The 19179-nt window shown below is 34.5% G+C and overlaps 3 protein-coding genes across 3 annotated transcripts in view; 2 read left to right on the top strand and 1 right to left on the bottom strand.

Annotated features, from left to right (window-relative positions):
• LOC120421060 (myc protein) overlaps window positions 1-19179 on the bottom strand; it is a 138364-nt gene that overhangs the window by 115309 nt on the left and 3876 nt on the right. The window lies entirely within an intron of this gene.
• Window positions 3611-4700, top strand: LOC120421062 (phospholipase A1-like). Its single transcript, XM_039584207.2, has one exon. It carries the CDS (start codon window positions 3651-3653, stop codon window positions 4698-4700), a length of 1050 nt encoding a protein of 349 aa, XP_039440141.1. The 5' UTR covers window positions 3611-3650.
• LOC120421061 (phospholipase A1-like) lies at window positions 9185-10336 on the top strand. Its single transcript, XM_039584206.2, has one exon. The coding sequence runs from the start codon at window positions 9185-9187 to the stop codon at window positions 10334-10336; it is 1152 nt and encodes a 383-aa protein (XP_039440140.2).

Genomic DNA, 19179 nt, shown 5'->3' with positions numbered 1-19179 from the left:
TAACCTGGGACCGGACGAAGTACTTCCTGGATCCGTTGGTCACCAACGGTGCCGGTCAGCAGACATGCATCCGCTCTAACTCCTCTTTTAGAAGAACTTGTTTGGCATTTCACGTAGAAGATACCCAGCATGTTGTGCCAGTGATTAGAATACGCTAATTACGCTTGTCTTTAAGGCACCCGAAGACCCTGAGAGATTATTTTGATACCCTACTGAGATATAGGTTAAGAACTCTTAATTGCACTCAAAGAGCTCTTAAGAAGTTCTTCTTGAGAGCTTAAGAGAACATTTACATGAAAATATAGCTGAAATCGATTTTTCCAATGAACCAATGTTTTCTACACATTACTCAAGCCAAAAACAAGAGATTTTTACCTAGCAACAAGCATAACATTGCTTTAAACGAAAATGGCATCTAGAACAAGCTGAGTGCCGTTAAAAAGAGCTCATAGTGCCGATGCATGTCTGCCGGTCAGTACTGGATCGCCGATCGGGCCGAGCGGAGAAAGGAGCTGCTGGATGAGTTTCTCGTGTGGACCGCCGTAAACGACACCGTGACCGAGGAGGAAATGCGTGCTTTGCTAGGAAGAATGAAGGAATAGTTGAACGTTTTATTCAGCAATTACTAAAAAAGCAAATAAAAATCCCATTTAAACATCTAAAATGATAAATTAGGCCGATGCAAATATTTAAAAAAGTTTTTGTCCCTCGGCCCTGGCCGAGGTCAAGGGGGGGGCAAAAAAATAAAAAAATATAAAAATTTAAATAACAAGCCTAATCTTCACATTTAAATGAAAAAAGTGTTTTAAAAGGCATTTTACACTAGTTCAGTTGTTTTGCAATCATTAGTTTTCAAAAATCTAAGATCTGACAAATACAAAAATTGTATCGAAAAAAAAGATTTTGCATCGAAAATTTTCAAAAAATCTTAAGATTTTTTAATAAACCCAAACATGCTAAAAATGATTTTAAACGCAGAAGAATGTATTTTAATTTGATTTCAGCTGGTTGCACTTGAATTTTCATTGAAATTTTGAAGTTTATTGTAAAAATATTTTTTTTGCCCCCTGATTTTTCGGGCCAATTTTGAAGGGGGGGGGAGGGGTGACAAAAACTTTTAAAAATATTTGTACCAGCCTTAAAACAGCAGAAATATTTTCTTCCCTTGAATAGAAAAAAAATGGCCGCCTCTTCATGTTTTAAAACTGATCTTGCTTCAACGAATCGTCATTTCGGTTAACTTTGCACAGTAGGTCTGGCCTGACAGGCTGTGCCATCCCTAGATTACGTAAAAATATTTTTTTTTGTGTTATTCTACATACAGAAATATATTCCGAGAAAAGGTATCCCGAGCAGACGGAAATAACCTGGGAATAACATTTTTTGATATTTGAAAATACTAGGCCAATAACAATTTATATTATTTTTAACAAGATTTGTTATTCGTCGCTATGATTTTTTTTGTTATTGGATTGTTATTTTAATAACAGACTAATAACATTTTTAGTTTTTGTTCGAACAAAGATTTGTTATTATTTTTTGTTATTTTAACAACTAATCCGATCATCCCAATAACAGTTGGAGGTATTCTTCCATAACAAAAAAAATGTTATTTCAAAGTTATTTTGGCTTGGACCAATAACAAATTGTGTTAGGATAACTTTAACTGTTATTAAACACTCATACAAAAATCGATTTTTCAAGAAGATTCCATAACACTTTGTGGTATTATAACAGTATTTGTTATTGAAATGGTATGAATTTTGTCATTACCGTCTGCCCGGGTACATTAGGCGTCATCCACAAAAGACGTAGCTTTTTAGAGGGTTGTTTCCCGATGCGAAAAAAAATGCTACATAATTTGTGAACGGTCCCTTGCATAAATTAAATACATTCCAGGAAAAAGCGTAACAGGGACTAACAACCAGTAATTTGTTTTGATTTTATCCGTGAAATGAAAAAATGGAAATTTTTACTCAATATAAGCTCTCCCCAAACGATGAACGTTAGTCAGTGTCGTTCGAAATTCTATTACAGAACAATTTGTTTAAATCTTGCAAAAAATACTTCAAAGTTTCAAAATGAAAATATTTATATTTTTTATTTTAACCGTTTTTATTGCAACTCATGCCGGTATAAAAAAAATATTAATACCAACAAACAAACATCACAATTTAAAACATTTCAGTCCCCGTCATTGACGAGTCGAAACTGCCGCAAGACATACTGGATATAGTCAACTGGGTTCCCGATGATAGCGGTATGAATATGCCGGTCACTTGGGACAGGAAGAAGTACTCGCTATCGATTAACAAGAACGGCATAATGGAGCTCATCCCGCGGGAACAACTGATCCGGATGCTGCTGGATGACAGCGCTTGAAAAGTTGTATTATTACTAACGATAACAGAATAATTTGTTCCGGTGAATATTAACCCGTTCTAGCTTGTAAAAGAAACTTGTTTTCAACATTGGGATATAACACGAAATCCCTGAAACTCTGTGCAATATTGACACTCGTCATGTTAAATGTATTTTTTTTATCAGATTTGCTACTTTGTCATAAGTGATAATTGATAGTTGTGTCCCCTCCCCAAAAATTGTCCACGTGGTTTATGGAGGGCCCCTTAAGGTTTGAGGGGACGCTGTTGAACGTTGAGCGTTGAGAAAAATCGTGAAAATGTATGGAGAAAAACATCGTCAAAGGGCACAACTTACCACAGCCTACCTTTTTTTTAACTCTCTACAACCCAACCCCGTCACTAGACGGGTTTTGATCTTATTTTTTTTTAGATTTTTCAACCAATTTTGATTTTTAAAAAGCATTGGAAAAAATAACTCTTAAAATTTTAGAAAATTTTAGGGTTGGAAGTTTGACTTGTTTATGTGACTTTATCAATGCTTTTAAAAATGTCTAAATATGCACAATTTTTGAACACATTTTAACATTTTTTTACAACTTAAATGATAATGGTGCCATTCTAGGGCAGAAAATGTGAAAACACAAGCAAAAAATTAAACAAGTTACTGTACAACGTTAAAAAATTAGAAAGCTAAACAAGATAAACGCAAATTAAAATGCTAAAACTAAAACATGAAAAACATAAAACAAGAGAAGTATAGTTTTTCGCAGAACAAAAGTTGCTCAAAATGTCCTTCTGAGCACGAGGAAAAAAAATCGAAAAAACATTTGGGCGGTAGAGGGTAAAAAAAGCACAGGAAGAGAATACTCCCAATATCCTTCTTTTCAGTGGCCAGGCCTACGATGTAAAATTACCCACAAAGGTGAATCGTTGAAACATATAAAGAATTGCTAACGAAACGTACTTTTTTGAAAAAAGCTTCGCTTGACAACAAACACTCTTTTTTTTTAATATCCATGATGTAATTTGCATGAAATAATCGCGTAAGTAGCATAAAATTAACCGGAACGTAATCGTAATCATCATGATAAAATAAAATTATATAAAGTTCAACTTTTACATTTCAATTTAGTTTGTTCTGTTACAAGATTCAAGCATGGTGGTTCAAATTTACTCAATTTTGGTTTTACTTTTCGGAGCGATAGTGGCAGGTAGGAACGTGAATTAGTTTATCGATTTATACATGCAAATTTGCGTACATTTCCCGCAGAAAACGAGCCATTCGATATGTCCGTACTGGACTGGGATCTCGAGGCCAACATGACGCTTCCGTTCTCCTCCTGGGATCGAACAAAGTGGGTCCTTTCGGTCAGCAACGACGGTATGCCATTGCTCGTCGATCGAGCACAGGAGATCAAGAAACTCCAGGATGATCGATCCTTTGACGCGCTGAAGGAGGTGGAGTTTCTGTTCTTCTCGCGAGCCAACGGTGGGAAGCCGGTCAAGCTGACCTTCGATCGTACCGAGATGCTGCCAAGCTACGGCTTCAAGAAGGACTTGCCGACGAAGATTTTAGTCCACGGCTGGGTAGGGGACAGTGAGTCCGAGGTGATTGGTCCGTTGGCCCAAGAGTACCTGAAGAAGGGCGACGTCAACGTTATCGGAGTGATCTGGACCAAAGGTGCCAGAACAATTTACGGGTTTGCGCGGAAACGAGTTGGGGCCGTCGGTGATTTAGTGGCCAAACTGGTCGGCAGATTGCTGGATCTTGGACAAGTCGTCGACCAGATCGGCATGATTGGACACAGCTTGGGAGCGCATGTTGTCGGCCTAGCTGGGAAGAAAACCCCCCAGAAGGTGGCTTATATCGTTGGACTGGACCCTGCACAGCCTTATTTTTTGGTGTCCAAACCTCAAGGACGGCTGGCCGATACCGATGCTCAGTATGTGGAGGTGCTTCACACAAATGGCGACTGGCTTGCCTTCTTCACCAACATCGGGACGGCGGATTTTTATCCAAATGGTGGCAAAAAACAACCAGGTTGCGGCCGTCTTTTCTACAGGAGATGTAGCCACAAAAGAGCCGTAACCATCTTCAAGGAGTCCCTCATGGCGAAGGGATACTACGCGAATCGATGCCCAAGCCTGGATAAACTGAACCACAAGTGTAACTTGGGGCGAGTAGAGTTCGGCGAGGTTGACGTTCATCCGTTGATGAAAAAGCCTCGTGGAGTGTACTACTTTGAGACGAACGCAAATCCACCATTCTTGAAAGCTTCTCGGGAGGTCCTACAAGATACACCACAAGAAGCTACTTCGGAACAAGAAGCACCATAGTGTAACACTCTGAGCGATGTTCCAGCCTTAAGAACCATCTAACAATGAATCTATTTCTATAGACCTTAAATTGTATTCAATAAAAATAGTTTGAATTACCTTGTTGAAGTTATAAAAGTTTTGTCTTTTCATCACGAACATTTTGGTACCCAAAAGTGTATAGGATATCGCTTTCCAAGTTATGGACACCTTACGGACAGAAAAAAGTAAATTTTCCAAATGTTTTTGTTTGCTCGCTCATTTCCATTGGAAAAGCTGTACCCGAGCAGACGGAAATAACTTGGGACTTTTTGATATTTGAAAATACTTTAATTTGAAATGTTATTCCAAAGTTGTTTTGGATTTCAACCAATATCAGACCATTAACAAATTTTGTTATGATAACATAAACTGTTATTATACCCTTATGCAAAAATGGATTTCTCAAGAAGATTCCATAACAATTTCTGTTATTTTAACAGTATTTGTTATTGAAATGGCATGAATTTTGTTAGTACCGTCTGCCCGGGATTATATTCTCAAAAATGGGAACAGTTCATTAGCAGGACAATGAACTGTTCCCATTTTTGAGAATATTAAGTGACATTTTTCGGGGAATGCGAAAAAAAAAAATAACTGACAAAATTGGCACAGATAATTTTGCCCAAAAAATCGTGATAAAGAGTGTCATCCCGGGCAGACGGAAATAACTTCAGAATAACATTTTTTGATATTTGAAAATACTAGGCCAATTACATTTTAAGTTATTAATAACAATATTTGTTATTCGTCGTTATGATTTTTTTTTGTTATTGGATTGTTGTTGTAATAGCAGACTTATAACATTTTTAGTTATTCTTTGAAAAAATCTTTGTGATTATTTTTTGTTATTTTAACAACAAATCCGATTATCCCAATAACAGTTGGAGGTATTCTTCCATAACAAAACTTGTTATTCCAAAGTTGTTTTGGATTTCAACCAATATCAGACCAATAACAAATTACATAAAGTGTTATTAAACTCTTTTGCAAAAATGGATTTTTCAAGAAGATTCCGTAACATTTTCTGATATTTTAACAGTATTTGTTATTGAAATGGCATGAATTTTGTTTTTACCGTCTTCCGGGGATCCGAAGTATTTTTTTGCCTTGTCACCCTAGTTCACAGCTATAATAATCCATGCATTGATCCGCTCTTTATATAGTTTATAAGTTAGTTTTAAGGTATCCCTTTTCCCTTTTGTACATGTAGGACCTCCTACATTTGAAATCACTGAATAGCGAAAGCTACAATATTTCATGAATAAATGAAAGTTGCTAGTATTTAAAATTGAGGTGAAAAGTCATCGTTTGTGATTGGACACTCAATAATATTTTAACTGAATGAATGTACATGGAAAAGAAATTTGAATAAATATAAATTAAAAAAAAAAAAAAAAAAAAGCTATAATAATCCATTGTGATTAAAGTGTCAGTTCGCATAGAAAGCACATTTGAGATGTTTGCAAAATGTCGCTTACGTCACATAGTATTATTACCACAGAAAATCATCAAAATTTTATTTTGTTGTTCCTCGAAGTTTGTTTGATTGTTGGCCTGTTTTTTTCGCTCGGACTTAAGATTTAGTTTACAGTTGAGCAATTCTCTGAGATTTCGGTCATTCAAATTTGTTGTATTTTTTAATCCAGCTGAAATTTTTTGGTGCTTTTGGTATGCCCAAAGAAGCCATTTTGCATCATTAGTTTGGCCAAATACTTTTCCATACAAATTTGGCAGCTGTCCATACAAAAATGATGCATGAAAATTCAAAAAATCTGTATCTTTTGAAGGAATTTTTTGATCGATTTGGTGTCTTCGGCAAAGTTTTAGGTATGGATACGGACTACACTGAAAAAAATAATACACGGTAAAAAAATTGTGATTTTTAATTTAACTTTTTGTTACTAAAAATTTATAGGCAAAAAAACAATATATTTTTTTAATATGTTTTTTTTAATTGAGCATTGAGCCAACTTTTCAGAAATTTCCAGAACGGGCAAAAAATCTTTGACTTAGTTATGAAATTTTGAATCAATACTAATTAAAAAAATCGAAATATTGGTCGCTAAAAATTTTTAATTTAATTTTTCGATGTAAAATCGAATTTGAAATCAAAAAGCATTTGAGTGAAATTTTGATAAAGTTCACCGTTTTCAAGTTATAGCCATTTAAGGTATTTTTTTGAAAATAGTAGCAGTTATTATTTTTTTTAAATAAGTAGTTTTAAATAATAAATAAAAAATGTTTGCCCGCTTTTGAAAAAAATATTTTTGAACAGCTGAAAAAATTCTCTACATTTTGCTTTGTTGATACGACCCTTAGTTGCTGAGATATTGTCATACGAAGATTAAAAAACAGGGAAATTCTAGAGTTTTTTTAAAAGGACCTAATAAACATATGAAACACAAAAGCTTATATGACCTTTAAAAACATAAGTAGGCAAACATGGGCACTAGCTTTAAAAAATGACTATTTTCAAAAAAGTTATCTAAAACTGGCTATAACTTGAAAACGATGCACTTTATCAAAATTTCACTTAAGTACTTTTTGATTGCAAATTCGATTTTATCTCCAAAAATTAAGTTGAAAATTTTTTGCGACCAATAGGGGAGCTGGGGGTAAGACGGCCAGGCGGGGTAAGACGGCCACCCCACTGTTTTACTAAGTATACTAATGAATATTACTAAAATGTTAAGCAATACTGTTCCTCATGCTAAATAATGCATATGGAGTCACCTTTGCCAAACCTATTGTTTGAAATAGTATAAAAATAGCTCAAAATAAACAAATATTTTTTCAACTTGAAACTGGATGTAATTTTTATGATTTACAACTTAAGCATTTTGATTAGGTAACAATATGTAATACTTTCGTAAAATATTTTTTCAATTGAAGTTTTCCCATGATTATGTCCCTCGAAAAAGTTAAAAAAATGCGTTGAGGTATTTGCAAAAAATATTTTATAAAATAAGTAATTTGGGGGCAAGACGGCCACCTCCACGGGGGGTAAGACGGCCACCCGTAATTTGTAAATTTGGTTTGATAAAGGTTGCATTTTTGAAGGATTTTTGACTGTTAAGACATATTTGACATACTTTCGATAAAACTATCATTTTTTTTATCAAAATGCTGTTAACTGCCGGTTCGTCAATATTCCTTACTGTGATATAGCAAAATTCATTGAATAGTATGAAATCCATTCAAACTTTTAATAAAAGTCGCTAATTCAATATTGTTTACATAATTATGATTTACTAATTCTAATCGAAATACACAAACCAGTTAATTTGCATTAAATTGGGTATATTTTCGTGTAAAAAATCATAGTTTTTCATGAAATGTGGTCGCAATAATATGAAATTCACATAGCCAAAATATAAAATTTGTTGAATAACATTTTTCTTCACATTTGAAACTTGTTATTTTCAACCAAAATAGTCATGATTTTCAGAGAAGTCTGTTCAACCAATCATGTAGGTATTTGGGTGGATTTAGCAAAGTTATCAAGTTAATTTATAGCACTGACCGTCTTACCCCACATGGGTGGCCGTCTTACCCCGCGTGTTTCATATATATCCGATTTCAATTATTTTTTTAAAATTGCTGAAAAGTATTGAAAAATGGTTTTAGACCAACTAATTTATATCATTTCTATAATGGACTATTAGTAGAACAATATGTTCCTGATTTGAGATCAAAATAATCTGTAGTGTTAATTTTATGAGACTTCTCCCTTAGGGTGGCCGTCTTACCCCTATCTCCCCTATTTCGATTTTTTGAAAAAAATATCAGTATTGATTTAAAAAATCATAACTCGGTGAAAGGTTTTTCCTTTCTGAAAAGTTGGCATTTGATGTCCCCTAAAACATATCAAAAAATAAAAATATTGTTTTCTTTTGCAAATCAAGTTTAAGTGACAAAAAGTGAAATTAATCATCACCGGATTTTTTTTCTTCGGTTTTTTTCAGATCAACTAATTGATAAAAAATATTTGCCCATTTGATTATATTATCTCTAACCTGACATTAGTACGTGTTTTAAACCAAACCATTTTTTTTAAACTAAGTTAATCCTAGTTCATCAAAAACTAACCCGTACGATGATTTGCCCATTTGAGAGTTTAATTCCTAATTTGACTTAAAAGCACTTGGAGCACTTTTTAACAATATAATTATGAACTACTAGTCAAATGAATTAGGTTGCAATCAACTCAGCAAAAAGTTTATCAAACAAAACCATATCAAATGTGATAAATTTGCGTGAACATCGATTACACACGAAGCGTGACCGATAAAACTAGAGTAAAAGCAAATTTGATATCATTAGTTCAAGTTGAAGGTTTCGCAAGCATGAAGGTTTTAATATTCTTAATTTCAGCTTCAGTTTTCAGAGCAAATTTCGCAAGTAAGATTTTTTTTAAGTTTCTAAAGTTGACTAACTTAATAAATTCATGCTTTACAGATGAGATGCCTCTCTACCCGGAGGACGACCTGACCACCAAAACCACCAACGGAACCATCGCTCCCTTCCCGTTCACCTGGGACCGGAACAAGTTCATGCTCCTGCCAAACAAGGAAGGCAAGCTCGAACTCTTCGACCGGAACCGGGTCTACCAAATCCGGCTCGAAAGTCGATCGTACGACGCCGCCCAGGACGTCCGCTTTTTGTTCTTTTCTCGAACCAACGGCGGAAAGCCGGTCAAATTTACGATTGATCAAGTTGGGGATTTGCCGAGTCACGGATTTCGGAAGGAGCTGCCCACGAAGATCTTGATTCACGGCTGGATGGGAAACAGTGAGTCGGACGTGGTGGAACCGTTGGCAAGGGCGTACCTTGAGAAGGGTGACGTCAACGTGATTGGGGTTGTTTGGGCGAAGATTTCCGGAGATTTGAACTACCCTAAGGTGGCGTTTCGGGTTCCGATGGTTGGGGAATTGGTCGCTAAAATGGTTGATAAGCTGTTGGAGCTTGGCCAGGTCGGCGATCAGATCGGAATGGTTGGCCACAGTTTGGGGGCTCACGTGGCTGGGTTAGCGGGTAAGAAGACGCGCCAGAAGGTGGCATATATTGTTGGTTTGGATCCGGCTGACTTCCTGTTTAGCTTGGATAAGCCCCAGGGTCGGTTGTCCTCCGAGGACGCACAGAACGTCGAGGTGATCCACTCCAACGGTGGTAGTCTTGCGATGTTCGAAAATATCGGAACGGCGGATTTTTACCCGAATGGAGGTCGAAGCCAACCGGGATGTGGACTGGATTTCTTGTGGATCTGTAGTCATGGTCGCGCGGTAACGTACTTCAAGGAGTCGCTCATGGCTAGGGGGTACTTCGCGAATCGGTGCTCGGATTTGGACAATCTGCACAGTAAGTGTTCCTTGGGCAGGGTGGAGTTCGGGGAGATCCACGTGCATCCGCTGGCGAAGAAGCCACGCGGGGTGTACTACTTCGAAACCAACGAAAAGGAACCGTACTTGAGGACCATTGCTCAGGAAGTCCCTCGTAAGCAAGGCAGTCCAACCTTGCCAAACCCCGTGGAAGGTAGTCCCAACTGGCCTAGTTCTTATGTACTTTCTGTGCGCAGGAAAGTCACAATGAAACAAGTGTTTAAATATATCAATTAGTCTGTTAAGTGAGTTAGTCTTTGTTCATCGAAAACTAGCCGATGAAATGATTTGCTCATTATGAAAAAAAAAATCTTCACAGTTCTTTTGTATTCAACAAATCAACAAAATACAAATAAACGTAACACGAAAAAATCCTAAACAGGAAGGTCCTGGTTAATCCAAAACTAACCGATAAATTAATTTGCCCAATGGTAACGTTTTCTGTAAATTTTCAAAAAACCCTGTGTTTCAACATTTTTGTGTGAAAAAAAATCGACTAAAATAACCTCAAAATAATTTGAATCAATATTATTTTCTAGTTAGTCTTAGTTCATAATAAACTAACCGACAAATTGATTTGCTCGATTGTGGCAAAATTTTCTAATTTACGTTTAAGATTGATTCTCTGAGCAATTCTCTACAAAATCTGTATTTTTTTTAGAACTTTAATTTTTGTATTTTTTATTCCGGCTGAAACTTTTGTGGTGCCTTCCGTAAGCCCAAAGAAGCCAAAATCTCTATCCTTTGAAGGGATTTTTTGATCGATTTGGTGTCTTCGGCAACGTTGTAAATATAGGTAGGAACTACTCTGAAAAAAATGATACACGGTAAAAAAAAGTTGGTGATTTCACTTTTTGTCACTAAAACTTGATTTGCAAAAAAAAACATTTTTTTATTTTTTTTTTTATTTTCTGATATGTTTTAGGGAACATCAAATGCCAACTTTTCAGAAATTTTCAGAATGGGCAAAAAATGTTTGACTGAGTTATGAATTTTTGAATCAATACTGATTTTTTGAAAAAATCGAAATATTGATCGCAAAAAATTTTCAACCTTATTTTTCGATGTAAAATCGAATTTGCAATCTATTTTTTTAAAATGAGTGCCCATTTTTGCCCACCTTTGAAAAATTTTTTTTTTGATAAGCTGAGAAAATTCTCTATGTTTTGCATTTTTCAACTTTGCTGATACGACCCTTAGTTGCTGAGATATTTCCATGCAAAGGTTTAAAAACAGGAAATTGATGTTTTCTAAGTCTCTCCAAAACAATCTCCTACTTTCTAATGTTGATATCTCAGAAATTAATTGTCCGATTTACAATGTTAAAATATGAAATTTTCCGATCTTTTCGAAAACAATATTTTTATTTTATTTTTCAAATCAAGACTAACATTTCAAAACGGCGTGATATTGAATGTTTGGCCCTTTTGAAATGTTAGTCTTGATTTAATAAAAATGAAAAAAATCGTGAAAAGATCAGAAAATTTCACGAAACTTTCATATTTTAACATTGAAAATCAGCCCATAAGTTACTGAAATATCGACATTAGAACATGGTGGGTTGTTTGAGTGAGACTTAGAAAACATCAGTTTTCCTGTTTTTAAACCTTTTTATGGCAATATTTAGCAACTAAAGGTCGTATCAACAAAGTTCCAAAAAGCAAAATATAGAGAATTTTCTCAGCCCTTCAAAAATATTTTTTTCAAAAATTGGGCAAACATATAACTTGAAAACGGTGCACTTTATCAAAATTTCATTAAAGTACTTTTTGATTGCAAATTCGATTTGAGCATGAGCATGAGCATGAGAGACCACCCATGGTTGTCCTTCTCCGTTGCTGAACAGGACCGTAGTATCCTATCAGCACTAGCGATCATACGCTTCAACGATCTAGTGATGTTTCCCTTATCAACAGCATGCATGAATGCGCTGAAAAGATAAAACATCAAGATCATCAAAACTAGAGCTGCTGTAGATAAGAAACAGTCATTGGCCACCAACGGCGCCCGCCATGTCAGTTTGTAGATCTCGAGGGAACGGGACGGGAATGTTAGTTAGCACAGGCTGCTACCAAGGGTGGGTTCTATACGATATCCACACCCCCGCGTGTGCCGGAAAACTACTTCTACTTGGGATTTTGTTAGTAGGGAAGGGTAATGGCCAGGATTCATCATAGAAGATGATGATGTGACCCAAATAATCGATAAGTTTTGTTTAATGGGTTGATGTATTATTCCCAAGGCTAGCAATCGGATGCTGCTGTTGAGACTATTCCCGTTTATTTGTGATTTATTTACGTTTAGATGGATTATCTTAGACAGCCGGCTGTGGAAAGATAAAACCACAAAGAATGTATTTAACAGGTAAAATATTAAACCCTACGTAAAGTGTTTAATTCGAGTGGATCATAGACGATTTCAACTTTTGAATAACTATAAGATTAGCGACCGATAACTGATGAGTTACGAAGCTACAAGAAGGGCTTAACAACCGCGTAGGAGAAATACTCGTTATCGTGCTCTCCGAGCTATAATGCTGAGAATTATTTTTTCATGCGTTTTACGGAAAACGTCTCTTCAAATTTTAAATTTATACCTCGCAAGCGTATAGTGAACCTACAAAACACATACTGTCAAATCGTAGAAATAATACACGGAAAAACGGCTATATCGTTTATCAAACACGGCGACGAACGCGCAACACAAAATTGACCCGACGCGGTGCTAATCGAACTAATCTATCGGACTAAATTTCATTAAAATAAAATCGATCTCACGACCACCGAGAAACGCTACCCGTTTGTTCTTATATCAGCAGTAAGCTTGCCCTGAAAACAAATATATCATTAGTAATTTACACACTCTTTCAATCATTCATTCACTCAGCCAATCACACAAAAAACTAATTAATTTAAATTACTGTTTTATTTTTGATTGCAAATTCGATTTTACATCGAAAAATGAAGTTGAAATTTTTTTGCGACCAATATTTCAATTTTTTGAAAAAAAAAATCAGCATTGATTCAAAAATTCATAACTCGGTCAAAGATTTTTTGCCCATTCTGGAAATTTCGCATAAATTGGCATTTGATGTTTCCTAAAACATATCAGAAAATAAAAAAAAAGTTTTTCTTGCAAATCAAGTTTTTGTTACAAAAGGTTAAGGCCGATGCAAATATTTAAAAAAGTTTTTGTCCCTCGGCCCTGGCCGAGGTCAAGGGGGGGGCAAAAAAATAAAAAAATATAAAAATTTAAATAACAAGCCATAGTCTTTACATTTAAATGAAAAAAGTGTTTTAAAATGCATTTAACACTAGTTCAGTTGTTTTGCAATCATTAGTTTTCAAAAAATCTATGATCTGACAAAAACAAAAATTGTATCGAAAAAAAAGATTTTGCATCGAAAATTTTCTAAAAATCTTAAGATTTTTTAATAAACCCAAACATGCAAAAAATGATTTTAAACGCAGAAGAATGTATTTTAATTTGATTTCAGTTGGTTGCACTTGAATTTTCATTGAAATTTTGAAGTTTATTGAAAAAAAATTTTTTTTGCCCCCTGATTTTTCGGGCCAATTTCGAGGGGGGGGGGACAAAAACTTTTAAAAATATTTGTACCAGCCTAAATAAAAAATCACCAATTTTTTACCTTGTATCATTTTTTTTCAACTTTGCCAAAGACACCAAATCGATCAAAAAATTTGTTCAAAAGATACAGATTTTAGAATTTCCATATATAATTTTTGTAAGGACAGCTGCCAAATTTATGTGGAAAATTATATGGACAAACTAATGATGCAAAATGGCTTCTTTGGGCACATCGAAGGCACCGAAAAAGTTTCAGTCGGATTAAAAAATACAAAAAAATCGAATGACCGTAATCTCAGAAAATTGCTCATCAATATTATTTTCTAGTTAGTCTTAGTTCATTATAAACTAACCGATAAATTGATTTGCTCGATTGCGGAAAAAAAAATCAAAATTTACATTTAAGATCGGTGTAGTTTCAGGCAAAAAATTCTCGAAATATCCAATTGAACCCACCTTAAAAAGAAGATTATTCATCAACAAGTTAGTCATGGTTTGTCCTAAATTAGCCGATCAAGTGATTAGCCAATTTCATCAATCAATTTCCAAATTGATTTACCCTTTCTGTTTTAGCTCCTCTTCTGCACCCAAACCAACCGAAATAGCCCACTCAAATCACCTCAAACCGGAACAATTATCCTAAACTCATACTCAAACCCGGCCGCAAAGCTTCCCGGTTCCCCTTAACTTTCCCCTCTAAAACGCGACATATGTTTACGTCGAGCTTATCCTTTTGCCACAACCCGTGCAGGTTTGGGCAAAAGGGGTAATCCCCGTTGGGACAGCTGTTTCGGGATCAATCTTCAAGATATCCACAGGACATCTCGCCCAGCACGTTCTCGCAGGAACTTGTCGTGGTTTTGAGAAAAAAAAAAAAAAACGGAGTAAGAAGGGACGATCGTAATTTTCGTTTTGTTTCTCAGAGTAGTTTCCCAACCTCCTGCAGAGAGTTGGGTTAGGGGGAACAAAGTGGGTATGGAAATTTATGGAACGATTTTCCTCGGTGTCCTGAGATTTATTTTTCTTGTAGATCGAAGTAGGCTGATCTTGAATTACTCGCAGAAGGCGTTGTTTTTTTTATTGGAGAAAATCAAATTCTTTATTGAGTTCATGAAAATGACAAACTTGTTTTGAGTCTTGTTTAAACAGCTTTTTCAAACACAAGTTTCACAGTATCTCAAACATCAATATTTTGAGTTATGCTGTGCTTGAAACCCTTTATGTTTTTTCTTAAACCAAACAAAACCTAAATATTTGAAACTTCTGCCTTCAAGTTCACACACCCAACCCAGTTCCCCAGAAAACGCAAACATTTGTACAATTGTTGGGTTGAGAAATTCAAGGAAAATAACCAACCGAGCTACTTCCTTCGACAAACTGTTCAACCTACGTCAAGTTGGTACAAATTCCGCGAAACTACGGCGCCACCACGATTTTTTTCTGTTTTGTCAGCAGAAGAAAAAAATCGCAATTGCGGAAGAGTTGCGATTAGAATATTTGCGAGAAAGAAAAAAAAAAAGACGTCGTTTTGCGTCAGTCGCAACAAAGCAACCATTGAGTTTTTTTTTTTGCTATTTGTGCACCGTGTGCAGTGTCCTGGATTTGAACTATTTGCACAACTTGTCGGCGCCTACTTGTCACTGTTAGGCGATTTTTTTTTTTGCGATATCACCACCTTGTTTGACTTTGATATCGAGCTCTACAAAGTTGGATTTGATGGGAAAATGTTGCAAATCGAAGAGCGATTCTTAGAAAAGATCAACCAAACGAAAAGATAAAACCTTGTTATTTTAAAAACATAGCTTGTTATTTGAAAAAAATATTTAAAGATAATATCCTGTAATTTCTAGAACATAACTTTTTATTTAAAGAACATAACCTGTTATTTTTCAAACATAACTTGTCATTACTTGAACACAACCTTTTATTTGAAAATTTTGATAAAGAACTGAAATTGTTCTTGTTTTTTTGTTCACAGCGAATAACAAATTGTGTTATGATTCCCGCCAGCTCGAAATTCGATACAGTTCTAACAAATTCAGTTTTTCCAAGAACTGCTCATCAGGGCGACAATTACTCAAATTAAGATAAATGTGACGAAAACGACTAAATGATCTCGTGGCAGTCGAGTTAATTATCAACGTTAACATATCAATAAAATTTAGAGTGAAAGAAAAAAAAACGAAACATTAAACTCCCATAGCTATAAACCGATAATTTTCGGATATTAAATCCGAAACGCGCGCGCGCGCCTACTGTGATGCTTCCCGCTGGCTTTAACTCTTAGGGGTCAAGCCCTAAACTCTTAAACTTAACAAAAAGAAGCGAAACAGCCCGAGAGAAAGAGAGTAACCCATTAAGTTACGGGGCGAATAATTACCGCGACGACCACTTAGGACTCTCTACGCTGTTCGAGGGGCCTTTCCGGATGAAAGTCGAGAATTAATGTCCCAGAAAGAGAAGTGGGTGACGGGGAGGCCAGTTTGCTTTAAAATAAGACTGAGAAAAAAAAACTATTGCTTTTAAAATCATGGACCTGAACGCGTACGTCAGAGGGGAAGGGGACTAAACATTTACACAAACCAGATTACACATGTCGCAATTTTGAAAAATTTGTAAGTAAAAAAATATTGGTAAATTTGAGCTTTTTGGTGGCTTAAAAGTTAGACTGCAATACAAGCCGGATTACACTACCCGGGCAGACGGTATTAACAAAATCTATACCATTTCAATAACAAATACTGTTAAAATAACAGAAAATGTTATGAAATGTTCTTGAAAAATCCATTTTTGCATAAGAGTTTAATAACAGTTTATGTTATCACAACAAAATTTGTTATTGGTCTGATATTGATTGAAAGTCAAAACAACTTGGGAATAACATTTTTTGTTATGGACGAATACTTCCAACTGTTATTGGGATGATCGGATTAGTTGTTCAAATAGCAAAAAATAATAACAAAGATGTATTAGTCTGTTATTACAATAACAATCTAATAACAAATAATCCATACCGACGAATATCAAATCTTGTTAAAAATAACATAAAATGTTATTGGCCTAGTATTTTCAATTATCAAAACTTGTTATTCCCACGTTATTTACGTCTGCTCGGGTAGTCCAAAAAACACTCAAATTACCTGCAAACGATAAAATCGTCATAAACAAGTTAGTCATAATTGGTCACGAACTAACCGTTCGAATGATTTGCCCACTTCAAAACATGTTTTTCTAAATAGATAAAAAGCGATTCTTTAAATAGATTTCTAGACTTATAATATAATTATCACATACAAGTTAGTCTTAGTTCACCAAAAACTATCCTAAAAATGATTTGCTCTCATGTAATTTTTTGAATGAGTAAGAAAAAACGCATTTTAAGTTTATTTTTTAAACCATTATTTATCATAACTGCACACTTGTCCCACCGACATAAATTTATAAAAAATATTTCAATTTCGCATGGGACAACTATGCACTTAGAACTTTTAAAACCCTTTCATATGTGGACAAAATAAAAATAATCAACCAAAATATCATTTTTTCACCTACAACTTAGTCTTGGTTTGTGCAAAAACTAACCAATGGAACGATTTGCCCACATTTTCCAAAATATCAGAATTCATATTAAATCCCCTTTCAAACCATTTTTCTTACCTAAAACTTTAAGCACAATTCGCCATACAAAAATTTCACATTCGAGGCAAATTTCGTGCCTTTATTATTCAAAAATATGATCAAAGTTTAGTAGTTAGCGCTTTCGTTTCGTACTTTGATATTTTTCAAACACAATACAATATACAAATTTCACTTGCAAGTCATGCTAGTAATCTAAACCCGCCCCCCTCCCCTACAAAAAAAATATTTTTCTATACAAAAAAAATATTTTGACGCGACATTTTGAATGGGTTGAAATACAAAATAATCACAAAATACCGTGTTTTTTCCAAAACACTCAAAGTATCATAATCTGCAACATGGGTGTCGAACAACGCGAAATTATGAATTAATTTTTACAGCATTCAACAAAGGCCGTAATTTGACAGAACCTTAGTTTTTGCGAAGTTCATAAATTGCTTAATCTGTGTCAAACACAAATAACCGAAATAACCGAACATTTGAAAAAAAAAAATGGTCCCGATTTTCAAAACGGGCTTCAAACGATGATTAGATTAGATTAGATTGGATTAGATTAGATTAGGTTAGATTAGATTAGATTAGGTTAGATTAGATTAGATTAGATTAGATTAGATTAGGTTAGGTTATGTTAGGTTAGGTAAGGTTAGGTTAGGTTAGATTAGATTAGATTAAAAATACAACAGTATCAGAAAATACCGTATTTCAAAAACATCTAATTTTTCATAATTTTTTATATGGGTGTCAAACAAAGCGAAATTTCGAATGATTTTTACAACATTCATCTGAGAGTTTTTGCAATGTTCACAAATTTATTAACCTGTGTCAAACAGCGCATTGACAAAAAGTTGTTGGAGTAAAATACTATTTTGTTTCCAAATAATTGAATAACCCTTGCTTTTGAGAAAAATAAAGAATTTACGGTTTTCAAAAAAGGGTTCAAATGATGCGAAATTTTGAATGGACATTCATTAGATAATATGGGACTGAATTGGAGTAAAATAAAATATTATTAATATAAACAATAGGATTTCACGATTTTTACAGGGTGCAAACGATGAATGTTGAATGGACATTCACAACATGAGATAATTTGATATACAATTCTTAAACTAAATAACGTATTTTTTTAAATAAAATAAACTAAGCAAAATTTCGCATATTTGATTTTTTGATGTAAACACTGTTTTTTTCTATCGAAATCTATAAAGAAACGAATTTATACTTTTGTTAAAATGGAGGCATTTCATTCAGGAATATCTAAATTTGTAAAAAATATGGTTACAACATTAAAAAAAAATGTATTTTGTGATCTTTTTAAGTATTTATCAGTGATTTTGGTTTAAAATTCAAAAAATCAGTTTTTTTGTGATTGTTCCAAATTTTAATTATTGGAAATAAGAGTGTTTACAAAATTTGAGTTTTTGAAGTAAAATACTAATTTTCAAAAATTATTTTTTTCCAATCTAATCACAAACACAAAACACAAAAGCTGTCATTCCAAAGAAAGCATGCTGGAAAATTTTGTAATTAGATTACGCCCAAGCACTTTTTTTTTGTATTACAAGAATTAAAGCGGCCAGCCCTACTGCGTTGTGTTTACCGCAGAGAGGATTCTGAGCACATTTCACAGAATCTACAGCGGAGGAAGGATGCGTGGACATACCGTACCAAACGCTCTGATATATTTTTTTAATAGTTCTGTGTGAATGTTAAGTGTGATATTGGATGGGAATGGAAACAAACCTCAATTTTAAGTGATATCTAACGCCATTAAAACACTTCCTTTGATTTTGTTTGAAAAATTCAAAATATAGTAACCAAAATCTTCTGGAATAACCCGGATTTTTTCGACA

The sequence above is a fragment of the Culex pipiens genome, chromosome 1 (genome assembly GCF_016801865.2).
Source record: "Culex pipiens pallens isolate TS chromosome 1, TS_CPP_V2, whole genome shotgun sequence".
Taxonomy (NCBI): Eukaryota; Metazoa; Arthropoda; class Insecta; order Diptera; family Culicidae; genus Culex; species Culex pipiens.
The sequence above is the reverse complement of the archived record's forward strand: the minus strand, read 5'-3'. Positions and strand labels throughout refer to the sequence as shown.

Bases quoted from the DNA above. Each gene is read 5' to 3' on its own strand.
- LOC120421062 (XM_039584207.2), top strand. From the start codon at position 3,651: ATGTCCGTACTGGACTGGGATCTCGAGGCCAACATGACGCTTCCGTTC.
- LOC120421061 (XM_039584206.2), top strand. From the start codon at position 9,185: ATGCCTCTCTACCCGGAGGACGACCTGACCACCAAAACCACCAACGGA.